We start from the raw sequence: 22,048 nt of genomic DNA, 5'->3' as shown, positions 1-22,048 counted from the left end.
CTCTAAAATATATATGAACAATAGGACAATTCAAAAATTACATACGCTGGAAAATTCTGGGGCATAGTTCTTTATAATTTAGTACTTTCTATTGCCAAGAGTATTAGAAGAAAGTACCTAACTTATTAATTATAAGAATATATGGATCTGTTGCTTGATGATATCTTGTGATATAAACAAGAAAGAAATTTAAAAATTAAAAAAAAATATGTAGATCTAAGAATCAGATATATATAAAATATATATATTAGAGACAGGGTCTTAGCGTGTTGCCCAGGCTGGGGTGCAGTGGCTGTTCACAGGCACAGTCATGACACACTAGATCCTTGAACTCCTAGGCTCAAGCAATCTTCCTACCTCAGCATCCCAGGTAGCTGGGACTACAGGCACACACCATTGTGCCTGACTGATTCACAGATTTTTAAAATCATTTCTCTTAAAAGAATTACTTTTCCTACATCACTTACTACATTGGATATATTTGTCTAATATAAAAAACAATGGTAGGACTGTCTAAATCTTTTAAGGAATTTGACTATTTTTATACTTCTCCTTTGCCTTTTCTTGAATTTTTAAATTAAAAATAAGCCATTTCTAACATCTGGCTTTTATTGTAAGTAGCACAGTTAAAAAGTAATGACACGCATTTCACAATTCACTTTATAGTCACAACTCTAATGTTTGCTGACAGTGGCATCTTCTAGCTATTTTTTCCCCTGGAAATTGAAATTGTTCATTTAACCATGGAGGTGATATTTAACAGTTGTAATTTCAAATGTCTCAACATGGGTAAATGAAAATGTCTTCGTAGTCAAAATTAATTAATATGGTGAAACAGACCATCATGAGATTGCGCTTCAGTTTTTCTTTATTAGTAAAGTAACTACCTACTTTGTAAATTATCTACTGTAACCTGGAATTATGTCACCTTTATACTTCCAGCTGTGTTCTTGGATAAACGTCTAAATGTATGTGGATGGTTGCTTTTACAACTAAAGATAAATCTAGATATTTAAAATATATATATATTAAAAGCTTAATATAAATTATTTTATATTCATATTTAACAGGTTCAAAGTCAGTTTTTCAGCTGATTTTTCTCAACAGTTGATAGAAAATGGATCATTCCCTTTATCCTCTGACCAAATATCTGCAGTGTGTTGACATTTGGTGGCCTGTGTTCTGATACGTTGTAGGTTCCGGAATGTGTGGCTATGGTAAAAATATCAGCGGCCCTTAGGAGAAGGCAGAACATGTAAAGAAGGAAGAAGTGGACTGGTTGATAGTTTAAATGAATATTTTATAACATTTTTAGAAGATTCTTTTAATAAAAATTGTGGTAAATTATATACCAATTTCATATAATCATTAAATATGATATCAAATATATAATTAAATACTAGTAAATATATAAATATATGCTAACGTTAAGCAAAATATCCATATTATATTCATTTAAATATTTGAAAACCATATATATGTGTGTGTATATAAATATATAATTGTTTTTTAATAGAGACAGGGTCTCATATGTTGCTCAGGCTAGTCTCAAACTCCTGGGTTCAAATGATCCTCACACCTTGACCTTCTGAAGTGCTGGGATTACAGGCGTGAACTGTTGCATCTGGCCAAAAAACTGTATATTTTTAAACTTTCAGTGAATGAAACATTTTCTATACAAATACGGTAAACTTTCTATGAAAACGTTGAAGAAAGTCATGGAGTTTTTACCAATAAGCAATACGTTGAATCATATAGAAGACTTTTATGATATGAATTTTTAAATTAGTAGTCATTAAATCAGGGTGGTATCATTCTTCCTCACCAAAAAATGCATGCCAGCTAGCAACACTTAGAAATATTTTCTTAAGTAAACTGAATAGAAATTAGCCTTATTGTTTCCTTTTACTAATTCTAAATTTCTGAAAATTTAGGCAATATGCTATTTGTTATCTGATCAAAATAATTTTTCTCTGCAAGTTTTCAGATTCTCCCTTGCAGATAAATAGGAACATTGTCTAAATCAATAGCAAGTTTCAAGAAATAAAAGATTCCTTCACTGTGTCTTCCATATGTGTGCCACAGCTAGTTTTTATATGATGAAATATTTTTATATTTGTGGTATTATAAATTATATGTCTGAATTATAGATATTTATTAACTTAAACCTATAAGTTTAAACATGTAGACCTCAATAATCTGAAAAATACATTTCTTTAGAAAATGTCTATAAATAAGACTTTTTCCTAAACCAGATAGAACTGTCTACAGTTTCTAATCTTATTTGTGTTTTTCTGTCCATTTGAGCTCTACTATGTCTAGGTCCATCTCACCTCTGCTGGTTCTACTAACAGATTAAGATGTAACAGTGGGATTCATATTTTTGCACACAGTTCCATGTTAGCATTATGGTCATTGCACTTCTTCTTGTTACCGTTTAATCCTTTTTATGCAGTAACTAGAAATTTGAACTTTCCTCTCAGAATATGGGCTACTCTAATTTTGCTATCATCACTCATTTTAATTAATATAATTTTTAATAACTATATCTTGGTTCCTTTCAGGTAAATAAAAATGTCAAATTTACTGCCCAGGAACTTTATGATTGTGTCTCTCAGACTGAATATAGGTAAGTCATATCTATACATAGATAGAAACCATTGTAACAAGCTTTTCCATATACAGCAGCACTTGGTGGTGGTGGTGATGTGTTTTTTCATTGTCTTTTCACTACACTATGTTTTTTTTTAACTTTACTAATATGAAATATTTCCTACATACAAAAAGGTCATGTGTTGTGTGTTTATCAGCTGTAAGGTTTAACGTGGTTCTCAAATTTTTTGGCCTCAAGATTCTGTTACATTTTTTAAAATTATTGAAGATCCCAAAGAGCTTTTCTTTATATGGTTCATTATCTAGCTATATTTGCTGAATTAAAACTTAGAACTGAGAATTTCAAAATGTTTATTAATTCATTAAAAAATAACCACATGTTAAGATAAATAACATATTATGAAAATATTAAAAGTAACATTGTTGTACATTTTTGCAAATCTTTTAATGACTGACTTGATAGAAGGCAGCGGGATTCTTGTAACTGCTTTTGCATTCAATCTGTTGTGATAAGCATGGCTGGATTGCTGGAAAACTACTGTTCACTTTTGCAAGAACAAGAGTGCAAAAGACAAATCACATCTTAGTCTTTATTTATTTGTTTGTTTGGTTGGTTTTTTTAAAATTTTTTTCTTTGAGAAGGAGTTTTGCTCTTGTTACCCAGGCTAGAGTGCAATGGTGCGATCTCAGCTCACTGCATCCTCCGCCTCCCAGGTTCAAGCGATTCTCCTGCCGCAGCCTCCTGAGTAGCTGGGGTTATAGTCACCCACCCACCACGCCCAGCTAATTTTTTATATTTTTAGTAGAGACAGGGTTTAACCATGTTGGCCAGGCTGGTCTTGAACTCCTGAGCTCAGTTGATTAGCCCACCTCAGCCTCCCAAAGTGCTGGGATTACAGGCATGAGCCACCGCGCCCAGCCACATCTTAGTCTTTTTATGGAAATAGCTTTGGCTTCTTTGACCTCGCATACCCTCTGAAAGAGTCTTAGATTCCCTGTGGTCCCCAGACCATGTTTTAAAGAACAACTGATATAAAAAATACCCATCTTCCTACCATTCAACTAACAAACTTGAATTTTACCCATTCTAGCTGTAACCTCCCTTTTATTCTCTCTCGAGGGATTGTATCTTTATAGTTCTCATCTTTTTTTTAATGGTTTTACTGAGTATTATTTATAACAAAAATATATTGATTTATTTTGCTGATTTTTGAACTTAAATGTATCACACTATACTTTTTTCCCTAAAATAATTTGTTTTATAGCACTCATACATAACAAAAAGGGCAAGTATTATAAATCCAATTCTTTTTTTTAATCTTCTTTTTTAAATTTTTTAATGAGACAGGGTCTCACTATGTTGCCCAGGGTGGTCTCGAACTCCTGGACTCAAGCAGTCCTCCTGCCCCGGCTTCCGAAAGTACAGGGATTGATTACAGGCATGAGCCACCATGCCCAGCCACAAATCCAATTCTTATATACACAGGGTATAGTTGTGAAGCCTTTGCTGTGGGCTAAATGTGTACCCTCCAAACTCATACATTGAAATCTAATCCCCAGTGCGATAGTATCAGAAGATGGGGCCTTTGAGAATTGGATTAGTGCCTTTATAAAAGAGATTTCAGAGCATTAGCTAATTCCTTCCCTTCTGCCATGTGAGAACACATAGAAGGCACAGTCTGTGAGGAAGAGGACCCTCACCAGACACCAAATCTGCTGGTGCTTTGATCTTGAACTTCCCAGCCTCCAGATCTGTGAGAAATTTAACTTGTTTATAAGCTGCCCAATCTAAGATATTTTGTTATGGCAGCCTGGACAGTCTAAGATATCCTTCTAATTCTAGGCCCAGGCAAATTTATGAGGAGCTAAAACTGTTTAACTCCTTCACTGTTGCCTTCCAGTAGCCTCCACCACTACATATGCCATTTTAGCTTAACATCAGGATTCATCCATGTTGATACATGGGGCAGTAGTTGGTTTTCAGTGAGTTCTATTATAACACGACACGTGCATTTGTAAATGTCGCCACTGCATTGTGTAGTCATGCAATAAAAACCACAAGACTTATGGGCAAAATCAGATTAGGAGCATAACACTTAACCTCATTTGGGACACATTTTTAAAAAGATAGGAACTTAATAAAAGTATCACTAAACCACAGTTCATTTGCTATTTATAACTTACATATGTACCTGTGTGGCTACAAAATATTATGAGCAGGTCTAGCGACAAAGTTAACTAGCAAAATGCTTCTGTTAAAGCTCCAGACTGGTAAATTTGTTTGAGGATATCAGATGTAGGATTGATAGTCATACATAAATGTTTCAACACAACTATGAAAGTTCACCAACTCATTAGATCAAAATAAGTTTTTCAAGAAAATCTGAAGCCAGTTGGCATACACAAATCTGTTATAGTTGGGGGAGAAAATGATTTCTTGCCCTAATCTTCAGATTATCAGTGAATTGGTTGTACTCATATAGATTTTTACATATAATCCACAAAATATTGTGTGAGATGTGTCAAAAACATAGCATCTTCCAACCTTAGCCATATTTTTTAGTGTAAAAAGCTTATTGTAGATACATGGAGGCCACAATCTCTTGAAGCATGATCCTAGTAGACATCTAGAATTATTTTGATTTTAGCATACTTTTGGAGTAGTTAGCAGGGTTTTTATTGGGGAGAAGTTCAGGAGTCAGGTCAAATATTCATAGTTAAAGTAGTTGTAGTATTTTTTTTTTGTTTTCTTTCCATTTACTGTGTCAGGGATTTAAACTATGAAGTTAATCAGCAAACCCTCTTTTATACGCAGAAGGGTGATTTTAAAGAGAAATCAAATATATTTAATATCTTGAAGGCATTGAAAAATGGTAATTGCTGCTCAGCAAGCTTTCAGTTAATAGCATTTAGAACTTCTGGGTTTTTTTGTGAAATTATTTGCCCGTATATTTGCCAGTATCTTCCATATGCGTCTCTAGGGTGCTCCACAGCTTAAAATTTTTTCGAATAAGCTGCCAAAAGAGAGAGGGTTTTTTGGTTTCACTGGTTCATACTAGATATGGGGCCAGTTGTGGCAGATGAAAGGTGACACCATTTTCCTGTGACTCAGAGGTGAAAACAGAAGAATGATTTAACTTGCACATAGATGACTCCCTTTGGGAATGTGAAGGACAGTTACTTAATGTTTAAGACAATTATTTAAATTGTCTGAATTTGATAATCTTTGTTTTTGTTTTTTTTTAAAGCATTAGTTGTAAACAAGGAAACTGTTGATGTGCCACGCCATACTTACTGCAATAAGGAGATGTGAAATAATGAGAAATGTATCTATGCCCTGATACGGTTAGGTTTTGTGCCTCCACCCAAATCTCATCTTGAATTGTAATGCCTGTAATCCCTACAATTCCTACATTTCGAGGGAGAGGCCAGGTGAAGGTAATTGAATCATGAGAACAGTTTCCCCCATGCCGTTCTCACGATAGTGAGTGAGTTCTCATGAAATCTAATGGTTTTATAAGAGGCTCTTCCCACTTCACTCAGCACTTCTCATTCCTCCTGCCTTGTGAAGAAGGTGCCTTGCTTCCCCTTCTGCCTGAGGCCTCCCCAGCCATGCTGAATGAACTGTGAGTCAGCTAAAACTCTTTCCTTTATAAATTACCCAGTTTGGGGCAGTTCTTTGTAGCATATGAAAATGGACTAATGACAGTCGCTGGCTCTGGTTCCTGTGACAGAGGTCCTAAAACCCTTATAGATAGATTTCTGGGAGAATCTTTTGTTCTAATCTTTGGTCTTTAACCTGGATTCCTGACACAGAGCTCCTAAATCTCTTGGAATTTCCTAAGTGATAGGAGCATTGTTTGCTCTAATGAGGCAACTCTTGGTGGGCTCCTGGATGGGGCTGGTCACCAGAGGGACCAAGTCATGATTAGAAGCTTAACACATTCGGCTCTACCCGCTATCCTCTGGGAAGGGCAGCGGGGCTCGAAGTTGAGTTAATAAATCCATCATGCCTGTAGGATGAAGCCTCCTCCATGAAAATTCCTGAAGTGGCAGCAGCTGCCAAACTGGAATAGGAGAAGCTGGGACTGGAGGAGCTGCAGGAGTCCTTGCCGCTGTCGGTGTTTGCGAGTGGCAGGAAGCCAGGCCTTGAGGGATGGGGTGTGCTGTGATGCCAGAGCTGGCGGTGCAGAAGGTGGTGGTCTACCCCGTGTTGCTGCTCAGTGTGGTGGATCACTTCAACTGATTTGGCGAGGCTGGAAACCAGAAGCAAGCTATTGGGGTCATGGCAAAAGAAAATACTTGATGTGTCCAAGAGTTTTGCAGTCCCTTTTTATGATAATGACTAAGTCCTTTTTTATGAAGATGACAAAGATGATGCTGTCTGATTTTTAGATCAAGATTATTTGGAAAACATGTATGGAATGTTTAAGAAGGTAAATGCCAGAGAAAGAATATTTGAGTGGCACCACACAGGCCATAAACTTTACAAGACTGCCATTGCCATCAGTGAAGTAATGAAATGATACTGCCCTAACTCTTGTTTTGGTCATTATTGATGTGAAACCCAAGGACCTGAGCCTGCCAACAGAAGCATATATTTCAGTGGAAGAAGTTCATGTGGATAGAACTACAACCATAAAAACATTTGAGCTTGTGACCAGTGAAACCAGAGCAGAGGAAGCTGAGGAAGTCAGAGTCGAACGCTTGTTATGAGACATCAAAGACACTACCGTGGGCACTCTTTCCCAGCAGATTATAAACCAAGTCTCTACATGGCTTGAAGGGACTGAACTCCACGCTTCTGGATATCAGGAGCTACCAGGTAAAAGTAGTGACAGGCAAGCTACCCATAGACCATCAGGTCATCCACTTGCTGTAGGATGTCTTCAGCCTGCTGCCAGATGTCAGCCCTGATGAGTTTGTCAAGGCCTTTCACCTGAAGACCGACAACCAAATGGAGGTGATGTACGTGGCCTTGCTCATCTGTTTTTGGCTGCCCTGCACAGCCTTATCAACAACAAGATTGCCAACCAGGATGCAGAGAAGAGAGAAGGACAGGAAAAGGAGAGAGCAAAAAGGATAGAAAAGATGACAGAGAAAGATAAAGATAAGGAAAACATAAAGAGTGATATAAAGGAAGAAGAGAAAAAGGAGAAAAAGTGAAAATGTAGCTTTTAAAATTTGTAAATTAACCTTATAAAGTAAATCAGTGTGCTCCTAGAAGGTTCTTGCTTGCTTTTAGTGCTTTTTGAAAAGCTGTTCTACTGACAGCCCTCTGCTTCTGACCACCCTTGCTGTGGCATTACATGGAAACAAATGGATAGAGGGACTGATCTTGTACCTAATACTGCAGTTTCAACTGCTGTTGAGTTGAGGATATAATAGTCAGCTCCGGCTTCAGATTGTGTGAGAAAAATTAAGAGAAGTCAACATAACATTTTTGGTACTCTTCATTCTTTACCTGTAAAACCAAGAGTTGAATTTTCCCCCACCTTAAAAGACTCTTGGGGTCTATTTCTGGTAATTTACAAAATTCCTGAATGGAGTGCATGAATTCCACCCATTCTCTGCCTTTTAACGCTTTTGAATTCTGACCCTTTTGAACTCTGTTGAGAAAATCACACCACATTTTGGATCTACATGTAGTTCTGGCATTCTTAGGGCTTGGGATCCAGCTTTATATTTTGTTTACCTTCAAAGAAAATTAAATGGTTTGGTTAAAAAAAAAAAAGAAAGCTTCCTGAACTACCAGGTTCAGAGAGCTTCCAGGTTGTTGGACTCGTGGAGTTGCTTGGGAGGGGCCACACACAGAGAAGTCATGGAAGCTCCAGCCCCTTCCAACATATACTTGGTAATACCAAGTATTTTATTCAAAAAATGAGTAAAACATAAATATTTCCCTGAGTTCTGTAAGCTGTCCTAGCAAACTGAATCTGAGGAGGGAGTTGTTGTGGGACCTCCTGATTTATAAGCCAGTTGACCAGAAGTATAGGTGACACTGTTACTTGTAGTTGTTGTCTGAAGCGGGGGACAGTCTTGTTTGACGAGCCCGCAACCTGTGGGAGTTGACTCTGACTCCAGATAGTGTCAAAATTGAATTGAATTCTAGTACACCGAGTTGGTGTTCACTGGAGAATTGGTTGCCATGTGGAGAAAACCCCACACACACCTGGGGTCAGAATTGTTGAGTGGAGTATATGAGAGTATAGTAGGAAACCCCACAATCTCCAGGTCGACCAACTGGCTATAAATTGGGGGTTCCCATGACTCCCTCTTCAGGTTCAACTAATTTGCTAGAGTGGCTCATAGCACTCAGGGAAACATTTTACTTACATTTACCCATTTATTATGAAGGGTAAATTAAAGGATACAATTGAACAGGTAGATGAAGAGGAGATCCATAGAGTGAGGTTCAGGAAAGTCCCAAACAGAGGAGCCTCTGTCCCCATGGAGTTGGGTGTGCCACCCTCCTGGCATAGGTATATAATTAAGTAGCTCAAGAACATAAACCTGTTTGATGGGTTCTAATAAAGCAAGGAATTAAGGTTTTATATTAAAGCAGCTTTGAGGAAAAGTGAATTCCATAAGATACAGAAGAACCTTGGTGCTTATATCTGCAATTCAGCTGGTGTTTTCTCTTCTCCAGTTTTTAGACTCTTTGAAGTAGCTTTTGCTCCTGCCAGTGGAGTGTCTGAGCACTGCTCACCCTGAGCAGACGAGAAGTTTGCTTCAAATCCAAGATAGTAAATTAAGGAGATTATCAAACAGATCTCTTGTGTGATATCTTCTATCTTTATGAGAAATTAGGTACAGCATTTAATTCACTTTTTTTCTGGCTTGTAAGTTCTTGATAAAGTGTTTTGACATGTTTGTTAGGCAAGTTTCTAAGGTTTTGTTTTTTTTTTTTTTTTTTTTTCACTTTATTTGTGAAAATAAATAATATTTATTTTGTGACATCGGCCTCAAAGTACCTGACTGTATGAGACGGATACCAAACCAAACTGTTTTTCTTGCTCTGAAACTCATCACAACACACTTCTGACACCAGGCAATCAGATGTACCCCATCTCCGACATATAACATGTGACCTTTGTATCTCTCTTTTTTCACTTAGCATAATGTTTTTGAGGTTCATTCACATTTTAGCATATATCAATACTTCATTCCTTTTCGTGGCTGAATAAGATTCCATCACACACACACATATACACACCACATTTTGTTCATTCATCTCTTGATGGACATTTCGGTTCTTTCCACTTTTTGACTCTTATAAATAGTATTGCTCTTTGTGTATAAATATTGGAATTCTTATAATTCTTTTCCATTTTAGGGGTCATATACCTAGGAGTAGAATTCCTGGGTGAGATTCGAATTCTCAGAAGCTACACTATTTTACGTTTCCACTAACAATATACAACAGTTCCAATTTCTCTTCATCTTGGACAACACTTGTTATTTTCCGTTTTTGGTTAGTTATTGCCATCCTGATGAGTATGAAATTGTATCTCATTGTGATTTCAATTTGTATTTCTCTAATGTTAATTAGGGAAGGGGCTGAACTTCTTTTCATGTGGTATTTGGCCATTTGTATATCTTCTTTGGAGAAATGTCTGTTCAAGCCCTTTGCTCATTTTTAGTGGGTTGGTTTTCTTTCTGTTATTAGAATTCTTTATGAGGAATTTGGCCCCAGGCCAAAATCTTACATGTGATGTTTGAACTCACTATAGACAATTACAAGGCTTTATCTGACAAACTCAATGGGGGAAGCTACTTTCCTCATACCTAAGGAAATGTTGGCCTAAAAGGAAGAGTTGAGGCACAAAACAGAATTTAAAGAGTTTACTTGAGCCAGAGTGAAGACAGCTGCCCCTGATATGTGTTAAAGTTGCCTTGAGGAGTGTACCCTCAGCTCTTGTTACGAGCAAATTTTTAAAGGCAAAGAGAACAAGGAGTGGGCTGATACGAAGTTATTTGACAGGAATTCTCAGTAGTTGACAGGAATATCATTGTTCAGTGGTTGGCTATACATTGTTGAATTAGAGGGTATGAGTTAGGGTGTCCAGCATATGGCAGTTATGGCTTCTTCTTGTCAGCCTAGAGCCCACATAGCAAGTGGCTTCAAGAGATAATTATTTAGCTCAAGGCGGAGTGATGTGACTGCTGTTTCATTCCAGTGCCTCTCTGGACCTGATAGCTTAAATGGGCTTGCATTCCCCAGTTAAGTTTCTTTTTTTTTTTCCATGCCAGTGTATGCTATTCTCTGGAGGTACTTACTGGCAGTGACTGAGACTCCCTGCAGCCACACTCACACACAGCTGCATTCCTAGCTCAGGTGACTGTTTGGAGGCCTTCTTATGGGGAGATGGGGGAGTTGGCTGAGGCACTTCCCAGGTACCTCCACTTAGGCTTCCTTTGGGAGGCTTTGGCTAAGGTATTTCTCTCTGATCTGACTCAGTATTTTTCCACTTCTAGTCCTTCCTCCTCTGCCTCCCCATGGGCCCCTGGGTTGATAAAGATGCAGAGAGGAAGCAGCCTTCTTCAGGGCTTCTCAGCAGTGCGACAGTGTGCCCCACCCCGACAACCCTGCAGCGCATATTTATCTGACTCTTTCCTAGGGAAGTAATGAAATACTGGAGAACTAGCACCTCTCATTTTGCCCCTTGCTTATACTGTGGCAAGAAGTGAATAAAGACTTGATTGTTACTTTTAGTTTGCCTTGTCCTTATTAACCACATCAACACCTGGCAGCTCAACATGTTATATATTCTTGATAGTAGACCCTTATCAGATACATAATTTGCACATATTTTCTCCCACTCTGTAAGTTGTCTTCACTTTTTGGTAGTATCCTTTGGTGCACAAAAGTTTTAAATTTTGATTATTTGTGTATTTTTTCTTGCATTGCCTGTGCTTTTAAGACTACTTAAGAATTCACTGCCAAACCTAAGGTTATGAAGATTTATCCCAGTGTTTTCTTCTAACATTTTTATAGTTTTAGCTCTTACATTTAGGCCATTGATCCGTTTTGAGTTAATTTTTGTATATGATGTAAGGTAAGGGGTCCAGCTTCACTCATGCATTCATCCATCCATATACATGCATGTGGATATCAAGTTTTCCTAGTACCATTATTATTGAAGAGACCAGTCTTTCTCCATTGGATGGTCTTGGCATCCTTGATGAAAATCAGTTGACCATATATGTGAGGGTTTATTTCAGAACTTTCAGTTCTGATCCATTGAATGTCTGTCTATCTGCTCATACCAAACTATTTTGGTAACAGTTCCTTTGTAGTGAATTTTGAAATTGACAAGTGTTTTAAGTCCTCTAACATTTTCCTTTTTCAAGATTTTGTTATTTGGGATGCCTTGCAATTCTATCTGAATTTTAGGATCAGCTTTTCTGTTTCTACAAAAAAGGTTGTTGGGATTTTGATAGAAATTGCATTGACAATGTAGATCAGTTTGGGGAGTATTACCATCTTACTAAATATTACAGTCCATTAACATAGGATGCCTTTTCTCTTATTTAGATATTCTTTAATTTCTTTTAGCAGTATTTTTTGTTTTTTTGTTTTTTTGAGAGTCTCACTCTGTCACCCAGGCTGGAGTGCAGTGGCACGATCTCGGCTCACTGTAACCTCTGCCTCCTGGGTTCAAGCAATTTTCCTGCCTCAGCCTCCTGAGTAAGTCGGATTACAGGCACATGCCACCAGGCCTGACTAATTTTTGTATGTTGTTAGTAGAGACGGGGTTTCACCATGTTGGCCAGGCCAGTCTTGAACTCCTGATCTTGTGATCTGCCCTCCTCAGCCTCCCGAAGTGCTGGGATTACAGGCATGAGCCACTGCATCTGGCCAGTGTGCAAGTCTTATACCTCTTTGATTAAATTGATTCCCAAGTATTTTATTACTTTTTATGCTATCATAAGTGGAATTGTTTTATTTCCTTTTCTGCTTGTTCATTGCTAATGTATAGGAATACAATTGATTTTTTGTGTTGATCTTTTACATTGCAACTTTGCTAAATTAATTTATTAGATCTAATAGTTATTTTGTGACTTCTTTAGGATCTACAAATAGAAATTATTCTGTTTCTTTGTTTCCAATTTGGATCTCTTTTATTTCTTATTCATGCCTAATTGCTGTGGCTAGAACTTATAGTACAAAGTTGTACAAAGTTGTACAAAATGGTACAAAGTTGAACAATGAAAGAAGCCTTCCTTGTCGTGTTCTTGATCTGAGGAGGAAAGTATTCATTCTTTTACCATTGATGTTAGCTATTATATACTGCTTTTATATTTATATTTTATATATTACATTGTATTCCATTTTTCTTTTATTTGTGATACACATTGCAAATGTATAGAAAACTTCAGAGGATTGTAAAACAGGTATCCATTATAGACCTCATTCTTGGATTTTGGAAAAATTGCATCAGACATTGGAATTAGATCATGTAAATTGACTAGTACCATGCCATTTTGACCAAATTGGTTATGGGAAGGGAATCACAAATCTGTGTGGAATTATTTTTAAATTGATTTGATAAAATTTCTAGTTATTTTGATCTGAGATTTGGTCAAAGCAAATTTGATACCATTAATAGGAAAATCTAGAGAAATAGTGGCTGTTGTTTTGCAGAATCTCATGAATCGCAGAACTAGAAGCAACCTCCAGTTTTGAGCTCTCTTCTCGAAAGGATCAGGAATTGGAATCGTTTCACTTGGAAAAAGAGAAAAAAGAGAAAGAGTACACATAAAATATTTGTACTATCAGAGGAAGAAGGGAAAGAGAGTTTTTGTTTTAATTTAGGCAGACTCAGGTCAGCTAGATGGTTTTAATAGGCCCAATATAAAGCAAGAACTATCTATCAGTGAACTGCCTCTCACAATAGTGAGTGTCTCATCACCAGGAGGGAAAAGCTGAGGTGAGATGACTCACTGGAGATGCTGCAGAATGACAAGCAGAGGTGTTAAGGTGCCCCTGCAGCCAATATTCTGTCATTCTACAGATTAACCACCAGGAAAAGGAACTTAAGAATGCCTATCATCATGATCTAATAAAAAGTATAGACCAAGCAGACACTATGAAAAACAGCCAATACTTTTGTCAGCCAGTGATGACAGAACTTGCTACAGCAAAATCTGTAGGTGATAATCCATTGTCAGAATACTGACTCACGTGAATTAAGAAACAAATGCCGTTAGGAGGAAAAGAGAAGATAGAGCTCACCTCTTAATTACAAGGGGTGAGGGGAAGAAAAAGATAAGATACAGAAATAGATTCAAAAGTCTAGTTACTGAAAGATATTTTTTTCACATGTGGAATAAATAAGGACAGGAATAGGGGCCTATCCTTTTAGTTTGTTTCATTTTTAAGTTTATAAGAAAACATTTATATCTCTGCTATTTTGAATCTCTTAAGAGTGTTTCAAAATCATTTTTTTGAGTAGTTGTGAAGAATTGGCAGCACCATAGCACTATTTTTAAGCTTTAAATGTAGAAAATGAGATTAGGGTTACACAAAGCTGTAAGTCAGATTTAAATTATTATTATTATTTTTAGGGAGCAGGTCATACTGTATTGCTTAGGCTGCTCTCAAACTCCTGGTCTTCAGTGATCCTCCTGCCTCACCCTTCTGAGTTGCTAGGATTACAGATGCGAGCCACCCAAAAGTCAGGCTTTAATCAGTCTCAGAGAAACCACATATTGTCCAGAAGTGAGATTATTCCAAATATGGTACATTTACTTTATTATTATTTACTTTGGTGGTGTCACTACTCCTTCTTGTCCTGTCCCGAGTTCTGATCGTCCCGTGAGTTCTTCCTTTGTACCCTCCATCAAGCGATCTGTCATGTGGGAGGGCCAGTGGGAGAGGTAGCTAGTGGTTCTCTCCAACGCCATGAATATGGCAGAGCTATCTCAGAAGCCAAGGAAGTAATGACAGTCTAACTGTTACAATAAAAATGACTGCCAATTTTGAATACCTAACATACCAGATACTGTACTAGATGTTTGGTGCTCTTTGTGAACTTATATAGACCATCTCCCAGTAGATGAAAAGAGTTATTTACGGGATTGAATTCTTTGACACTTTGAATTCTAGATGCTAGATATAATGGATTGGTGTCCTACAGTTTGGGATCCCACAATTTGTAGGCTCATGTTAGCTTTCGAGAGCCTGGCTGGCTTTGCCTGAAGTAAAATTGTGAAGTAGATACGGCACATATTAAGCACTCTCTGCTTCCCCACCCTTGGTTTAGGGTTACTAACATTCCTTTGGTAACTGCTAGGTAACTTGTCTCAGCAATCTTTTCTAAGAATTGAAACTCTGTCAACTTCCTTCCCCCTCTCAAGTATCTGTTCCTTTCAGGAGGTACATCCTCTTAATATCCTCCAGTCTGCCTCTACTTTACTCTCAAGCCAAATAAGAGAAAAATAAAAATTCTTAATACAATGGACTAACACTGGCATTTGAAATACATTCTTTGATATTTGAGGTAAAATACCATCAATTATGATTTATTAGCACAAACAACATTGGAAGATAAAAGCACTTAGTTGCACAGATTCTTACATAGCCAACAGGAAGACAACCTTGGTATGATTCCTAGAATTCAGGAATAAGGGCTTCTTCTGTGGTGGACCTGCAACCAACAGGCAAAGCTGGATGCCTAAGCATAGCCTTTTATATAATGGGGCTGGGTTGAACAATCTAGTTCTACCTTACTCTCTGAAGGACCTCTCTTAGTAGGAAATGGGCTTATATTAAGATGTTTTAATCCAAGGGGTAAGCCACACAGTTGGAATAGAATTTTTAATATATCCAAAGGAAATGAAGTCATTATGTCAAAAAGATATCTGCACTCCAGTGTTCATTGCGGCACTATTCACAATAGCCAAGATATGGAATCTACCTAAATGTCCATCAGTGAACGAATGGATAGAGAGAATGTGGGATATGTACACAGTGGAATACTATTCACTCTTAAAAAAAGAAGAAACTCTGTCGTTTGGAACAACATGGATGAACCTAAAAGACATAAGTTAAATAAACCAGGCACAGAAAGACAAATACCCACATGTTCTCACTGATACGTGGAATCTAAAAAAGTATGAGTAGAGAATAAAATGGTGGTTACCAGGGGCTAGGAGGATGGGGGACTTTGGGGAGATGGTGGTGAAAGGACACAAAATTTCACTTAGATAGGAGAAATAAGTTCAGAGATCTATTGTACAACATGGAGACTTTAGTTGATGACAATGTATTGTATTTTGAAAATCACTAAGAAAGTAGACTTTGGCTACTTTCAGATGCACTGGCTCATGCCTGCAATCCCAACACTTTTGGAGGCCAATGTGGGAGAATTGCTTGAGCCCAGGAATGAGACCAGCCAGGGCAACATAGTGAGACCCTGTCTCTACCAAAAGAAACAAAACAAAACAAAATTAGGTGTGGTTGTGTGTACCAGTGGTCCCAGCTACTTGGGAGGCTAAGGTTAGAGGATCACTTGAGCCTAGGAAGTTGAGGCTATGGTGAGCTGTGATTGCACCACTGTACTCCAGCCTGGACAACAGGAGTGAGACCCTGGCTTTTAAAAATAATAATTAAGGCTGGGCATGGTGACTCACACATGTAATCCTAGCACTTTGGGAGGCCATGGTGGGAGGATCACTTGAGCCCAGGAGTTGGAGACCAGCCTGGGCAAGATGCTGAGACTCCATCTCTAAAAAAAAGGGTTTTTTTTAAAATAGCAATTTTAAAAATGTAGATTTTACACGTCCTCACAACAAAAATAAGTGTGTGGAATAACGCATATGTTATTTAGCTTGATTGAGCCATTCCATAATATATACCTAGTTCAGAATATCATGTTATACATAATAAATATATAGCTTTTGTCAATTAAAAATGTAAAATAAAAGAAAATGAAAAAGAATTTTTATTTCTCTGACTAGCTGTCTTGCAATGATTTAACATTTCTTTTTCTCCTAGGGAAAAGTTAACCATTGGATGCCACCAGCTGGTTGAGATGGAATATACCATGCAGCAGTGCAATGCATCTGTTTATATGGAGGCCAAAAACAGGGGATGGTGTGAAGACATGCTGAACTATAGGATATAAGTACTGATTTGTAACTTTAAAGGAATTGCATTTGTCCTTAAGAATAACAGAGTAGTTTTCAATCTGGTCAGTCTTTTGGGCCAAACCCAAGAGAATTTTAAGAAGTTTCATAGGTACAAAAAGGTGATCGCCTATTACTGACAATCTCGTTGAAGCTCTAAGAAGCCTAACGTGTCCACTATGGAATAAACTCCGTAGACTCCTCTCTTCTGGAGTTCGCAATGCCTCCCTACCTCTACTCTTGATAGTGAGCCAGTATCTCTAAGGAAAGGAGAGACGTATTTTTAGTCATCCTAGGGCAAGAGCCACTGTGGCACCTGAGGAAGACCCAGAGTACAGTATTAGCATTTCTGTCAAACCTAGGTATGGGCATGTGACCAGAGACACTGCCAAACCCTAAGAAATCATTAGGACATGATCATGCTCACTGTATTCCACAAATGAAATCTTACTGTGGGCCGTTTTTTGTGATCAAACTGTCATCCATGTTGACCTGGTGAAAATAACACCCTCCTTCACCTCCCTCAAGGTATTGAAATAGAAATTTGACTTAAGCTCCTACTTCCTTATACAGCCTTTCCTTCTGTGGGCTTGTCACTTTTCAGTGCATTTCTAGTGGGGAAGAGCAGGGTGACCCCTCTGCTGAGTTTCTCCTTAAATGTGAAGCATAATAGATTTATGTAATAGAATTTGGTGGCAGTGACTGATGTTTGCCTCTAGCTAAAACCAACTGTTAAGTTGACTTTTTAGTTATGGGATAAGTTGGAAATCCTTGTTTACTGGAATATATTATGCTTTTGTTAACACATTAGATTAAATCGAATTTGGTATTCTATTATAAATGTTTATTTTTTAAAGCAATAAATAACTTATTTTTGGTAAGATTTGGCTTTTTACGTCCAAATTGTTTCTGATATGTATGTAAGGTGTGATTATAAAAGTGACTCTCTCCAATAAAAGAGAACTTGTTCAGGATATTCACTAGTTGGTGTAGGACCTGTTAAGCTTTGGGTTTGCCAGATTAGGAAACCACACCACCAGCTGCACAGATGGGGGCTCCAAATGCCGTCAGAGATATGAGCTTCTGGGCAAATGGAGAAACTTTAAGAGGGCATCTCTGCTCTCTGCCTTTCCTTTTCTTTCCTGAGAAGCCAAATATACATTCATCTGTTGCCTGCGCACTCCCACAAAAAGAACTTTTTTCAAACCTTTATCCCTCAACTTCTAGTTGTTATTGATGGGTTTTTGTTTTTCCTTGTTCTGGTACCTCCTCCTTTTTTTTTTTTTTTTTTGTTCTCTCTTTGATATAGTTAATCCTTTCCATAAAATTTCTTTTCAGTCCTATCACATATTTACCCTTATGTCTATTTCAGTCTTTATTTAAAAACTTTTTCAGTGTTATTGAGATGTGAAGGTGTCCCTTTTTAATTTTCTAGTCTTTTTTGTTTAACATCATTTGTTTTAAAATGTTTGTTTTAGCTTTTATTTCTTCCATTTGAAATGTCAGGTCTTGTTTTTTTTTCATGATCTTAAACTTTATTACTTTTCTATTTGTTGTCCTAATCATGTAATGCTGGGATTGAGAGTTCCTTTACATTAATGGTTTGCAACTTCTTTTTTTTTTTTTTTTTTTTTTTTGAGGCAGAGTCTCACTCTGTCACCCAGGCTGGAGTGTAGTGGCTCGATCTCGGCTCACTGCAACCTCTGCCTCTCGGGTTCAAGCAATTCTCATACCTCAGCTTCCCAAGTAGCTGGGATTACAGGCGTGCGCCATTATGCCTGGCTAATTTTTTCTGTATTTTTAGTAGACATGGAATCTCACCGTGTTTGCCAAGCTGGTCTCGAACTCCTGACCTCAGGTTATCTACCTACCTTCGCCTCCCAAAGTGCTGGGATTACAGGCATGAGCCACCACACTTGGCCTTTGAAACTTACTTTTACAAAAGATAGTTCATTTCTCTCCTGGGAAGACCAGGGAACATCCTCTGGTTTGGAGGGTCTCCAGCTCTCTCCGTATTCTGAGCCAAGGAACAGCTGGCTAAAGAATTGAAGTCTGTTGTGTGCCCACAGGGTCCTCTTGTTAAGTACCTGCAATGGTCAATTGTGACCGCACAGATTAGAACTTCACAGATGGGTTAATCCCACTTTCATATTGTGGATCTTTGACTATCACATGAAAGACCAGGTGACACAAGACAGATCTGAAGCTCTATGTCCTTGATACTTTGAACATCATTTTAAGGGAGAGCAAAAGTCCTTTCATTATCAATCCAGGTTTATTTAGATGGTGTCTTGGTCAGCTTTCAGAGCCTAGGTCACATTGTTCATATTCTTGACTTTTTGCTCCCTTAGCTAGTATGACAGGTTGGGATGAATTTCCCTCTTTCCTCAAAGGGTGGTGACTACATCCAGCCTCTCAGGATGTGATACTATTCATGGCCCTTTTCTGACTTCGAGATTGGACAGGCCAGTCACACTCCTATTTATTGGGTATTTTGCTAATAAAACTCACTCTAGTGAATAGAACTGAGCTCCATGAAGGCAGGAACTACACTGTGTCTAGTGTCTCATAGTTGTGGTTAGTTAATATTTTTGACAAATTGACCTGCAGGCTCAGCTACTTTAAAAAAAAGACATACTTTACCTTTGCCTACCAAAGTTCGACTTGAAAGCTTCTAAGTTTGTCTGGTCTGTCAGGTGAAAAGCCACTCAGTAAAGTCAAACAGATATACCTCTTTTAGATCTTGGAATATGCCCCACCGAAATGGATTCTTCTGGAGCCAGAGTACCTCGAGGTATTGGCTTTCCTGAGGGTTTTAGTATTAATTATATGTACTTGTATTTTTAAAAATCCATCTCTATATTCATGCAATTCTTTAATATCTTTGGTTGTTGTTAAAAGCAAGAATTGGCCCCCCTGAGGGTTTGTAGACGAGTTTTGGCCTGTGACGGGAATCCTTCTTAATTCTGATCTAGCTTTGTTTATGAACTAGGTGTAGTTTGTCTCAAATTAATTCTGGATGTTGAAAACCCTGAGGACAGATTCTTGAGCAGAATTACCAATTATAAACCTGGAAGGTGAGGTGGTGGACACCCAGATCTGAGCTACTAGCTTGGTTCAATCTTAAAGCACAAACCGTTTTCAACATCCTGTTCTTTATTTCTAATGAGGTAAAATATGGACATGTTCTAAGCCCTTCGTCTAAGCTTGATATTTTAAAGGTTTAGTACCACTTTGGTTAAGCTAGAAAAACAAAACTTTTTTTCCTTCGTAAGTGTAGAGTTCTGTGAGTTCTGTCAAACATGTAATCATCAAGTCAAGATACTAGAGTCACACCACCCCTAAATATTCCCTCATTTCCCTTTGTAATTAACTCCCATCCCCGTCTCAGGAGGCCATTGATGTGTTTGCCATCCCTGTAGTTTTTCCATTCCTGAATGCTATATAAATGGGGACTGTTTTTTTAAGAGACAGGGTCTTGCTATGTTGCCCAAGGCTTGAGTGCAGTGGCTGTTCACAGATACCATAGCATACTACAGCCTTGAACTCCTGGGCTCAGGCAGTCGTCTCACCTCAGCCTCCTGAGTAGCTGGGATTACAGGTACACGCCACCACGCCCAGCTAGTGGAGGCTTTTGAGTCTGGCTTTTCATTTGGCATGATGCTTGAGACTTACCCATATATCAGTAGTTCATTCTTTTATTCTCAAGAAGTATTGCACTGCCATGGATGTACAAATTTATTCATTCACCAGGTGGAAGGCTACTTCATTGAATTCAGTTTTTGGTGTTTATGAATAAGGCTGCTATCTTCACATACAGGTTTGTGTGAATATTTTCCTTCACTTGGGTAATATGAATGGGATTGCTTTGTCACAGATTAGAAAGTGGATAGATCGTTTTTTTAAACTGCCTGTGCACCTTTGCAGTTCCTCCAGCAATGTACACGAGTTTAAGTTGCTCTGCAACCTAAGCAGAATTTGGTATATTCAGTTTCAGTAGGTGTATGCCATTTTGGTTTTAATTTACATTTTCTTAATGACTGATTTATGATAGTATCTTTCTGTGTTCTTAGTGGCATCCACTTCTTTTGCAAAGTGTTTTCAAATATTTTACCCATTTAAAAATTGTTTTACCAGATCTCATCTTATAACCTTGCTGGATATTTCAGTTCATCTCAGTAGTTTCATTACTCCAAGTTAGGTCTTTCTGTGTCTTTTTTTCTGGTTAAAATTATGTTATTCCCTTTGGTCATCCTGAGCAAATGTGTAGCCTCTATTCATATATGCCTCTGTTAAAGGCATTACACACAGATCCAGCATAATGCTTGAGTTTTGCTTCTCACCTTTGTTCAATCCCCAGTAAGGTGTGGAGCTATTAATAAAGTTGAGTATTTTATTGGCCAAGATTATTGGTGCTCATAGGTTGAAGAACCCAGGAATTCACATGAGTTTGTATGTTCCTCTTTATAAACTCCACTTGTTGTTCAAAGTGTCATTAATACTCTTGAGAAACTTGCGGTTTTATTATGAAGGATATCTGCAATTCATAGCAATTACTCCTTTTTAACCTAGAGACACTGATTTAACTTAATAAAACCTGTTTACAGGACCAAATTTGTAGCTCAGCCTTACCAAGGATTTAAGGATTCATATATGAGTGTTTTCTTTCTCCCTTACACCTAATTAACCTTGTATTTTATGTGTCACTTGCTGACTCTTCAGATCTTTGCAACAAAAAGCAGCTGCGTCTAAATTACGACAGCAACTGAGTTTTGCGTGAATCATATTCACTCCTCTGAAGGCAACTCTGCAGTTACAGAAATGTCCTACTGGGGCTCCTCCTTTGCCTTCTTCAATTTTAAGAATTCTGAGGTCAGGAGAGGTAATAGGGTACATACCTAATTTGTTAATTAAGCAAGGATTCTAGTGATATATCACATACCCAAATCCTGGATTTTTCCCTAAAGTATGACTATTGGGAATTTGAAAACACGCTGAGCAGTGGTAAAGTACATGACACACTAGAAGCCAAAAATCAGAACCCTACATTTAAAGTTCATAATAAAAGATCCATGCCTGAGTATAACCAATAATATTTGGTTAATTTTAGATATTTTATAGTTTTGCTACCTTTTTAGGAGATTTCGAGTGTTTTATTAAAATCGACCAGAAGTGTGGTATTACCAATATTATTTTGAAACGATTAAAAAATTCCTACTGGTTAAAAAAGGTTTTTTTTAATTGTGCTGAGGCTATGCCATTTTCTGCCTCTCTGAAGAAAGTATGTACCTTTTAGATACAG

General features: G+C 37.7%; 1 protein-coding gene and 1 pseudogene across 1 annotated transcript in view; both read left to right on the top strand.

The window, feature by feature from the left end:
* SWT1 (SWT1 RNA endoribonuclease homolog (S. cerevisiae)) overlaps positions 1-17,720 on the top strand; it is a 144,331-nt gene extending 126,611 nt beyond the window's left edge. The window contains exons 18-19 of the mRNA XM_011973265.1: positions 2,565-2,629; positions 16,616-17,720. Of these exons, the coding sequence (XP_011828655.1) occupies positions 2,565-2,629; positions 16,616-16,745 (195 nt within the window). The 3' untranslated portion in view covers positions 16,746-17,720. The remainder of the gene's footprint in view (positions 1-2,564; positions 2,630-16,615) is intronic.
* Positions 6,785-7,779, top strand: LOC105534531 (annotated as a pseudogene).
* Positions 17,721-22,048: the final 4,328 nt, after the last annotated feature.

This window comes from Mandrillus leucophaeus, unplaced genomic scaffold (assembly GCF_000951045.1).
Source record: "Mandrillus leucophaeus isolate KB7577 unplaced genomic scaffold, Mleu.le_1.0 Scaffold1000, whole genome shotgun sequence".
Lineage (NCBI taxonomy): Eukaryota > Metazoa > Chordata > Mammalia > Primates > Cercopithecidae > Mandrillus > Mandrillus leucophaeus.
Note: the sequence above shows the minus strand (reverse complement) of the source record. Positions and strands in the feature narration are given on the sequence as shown.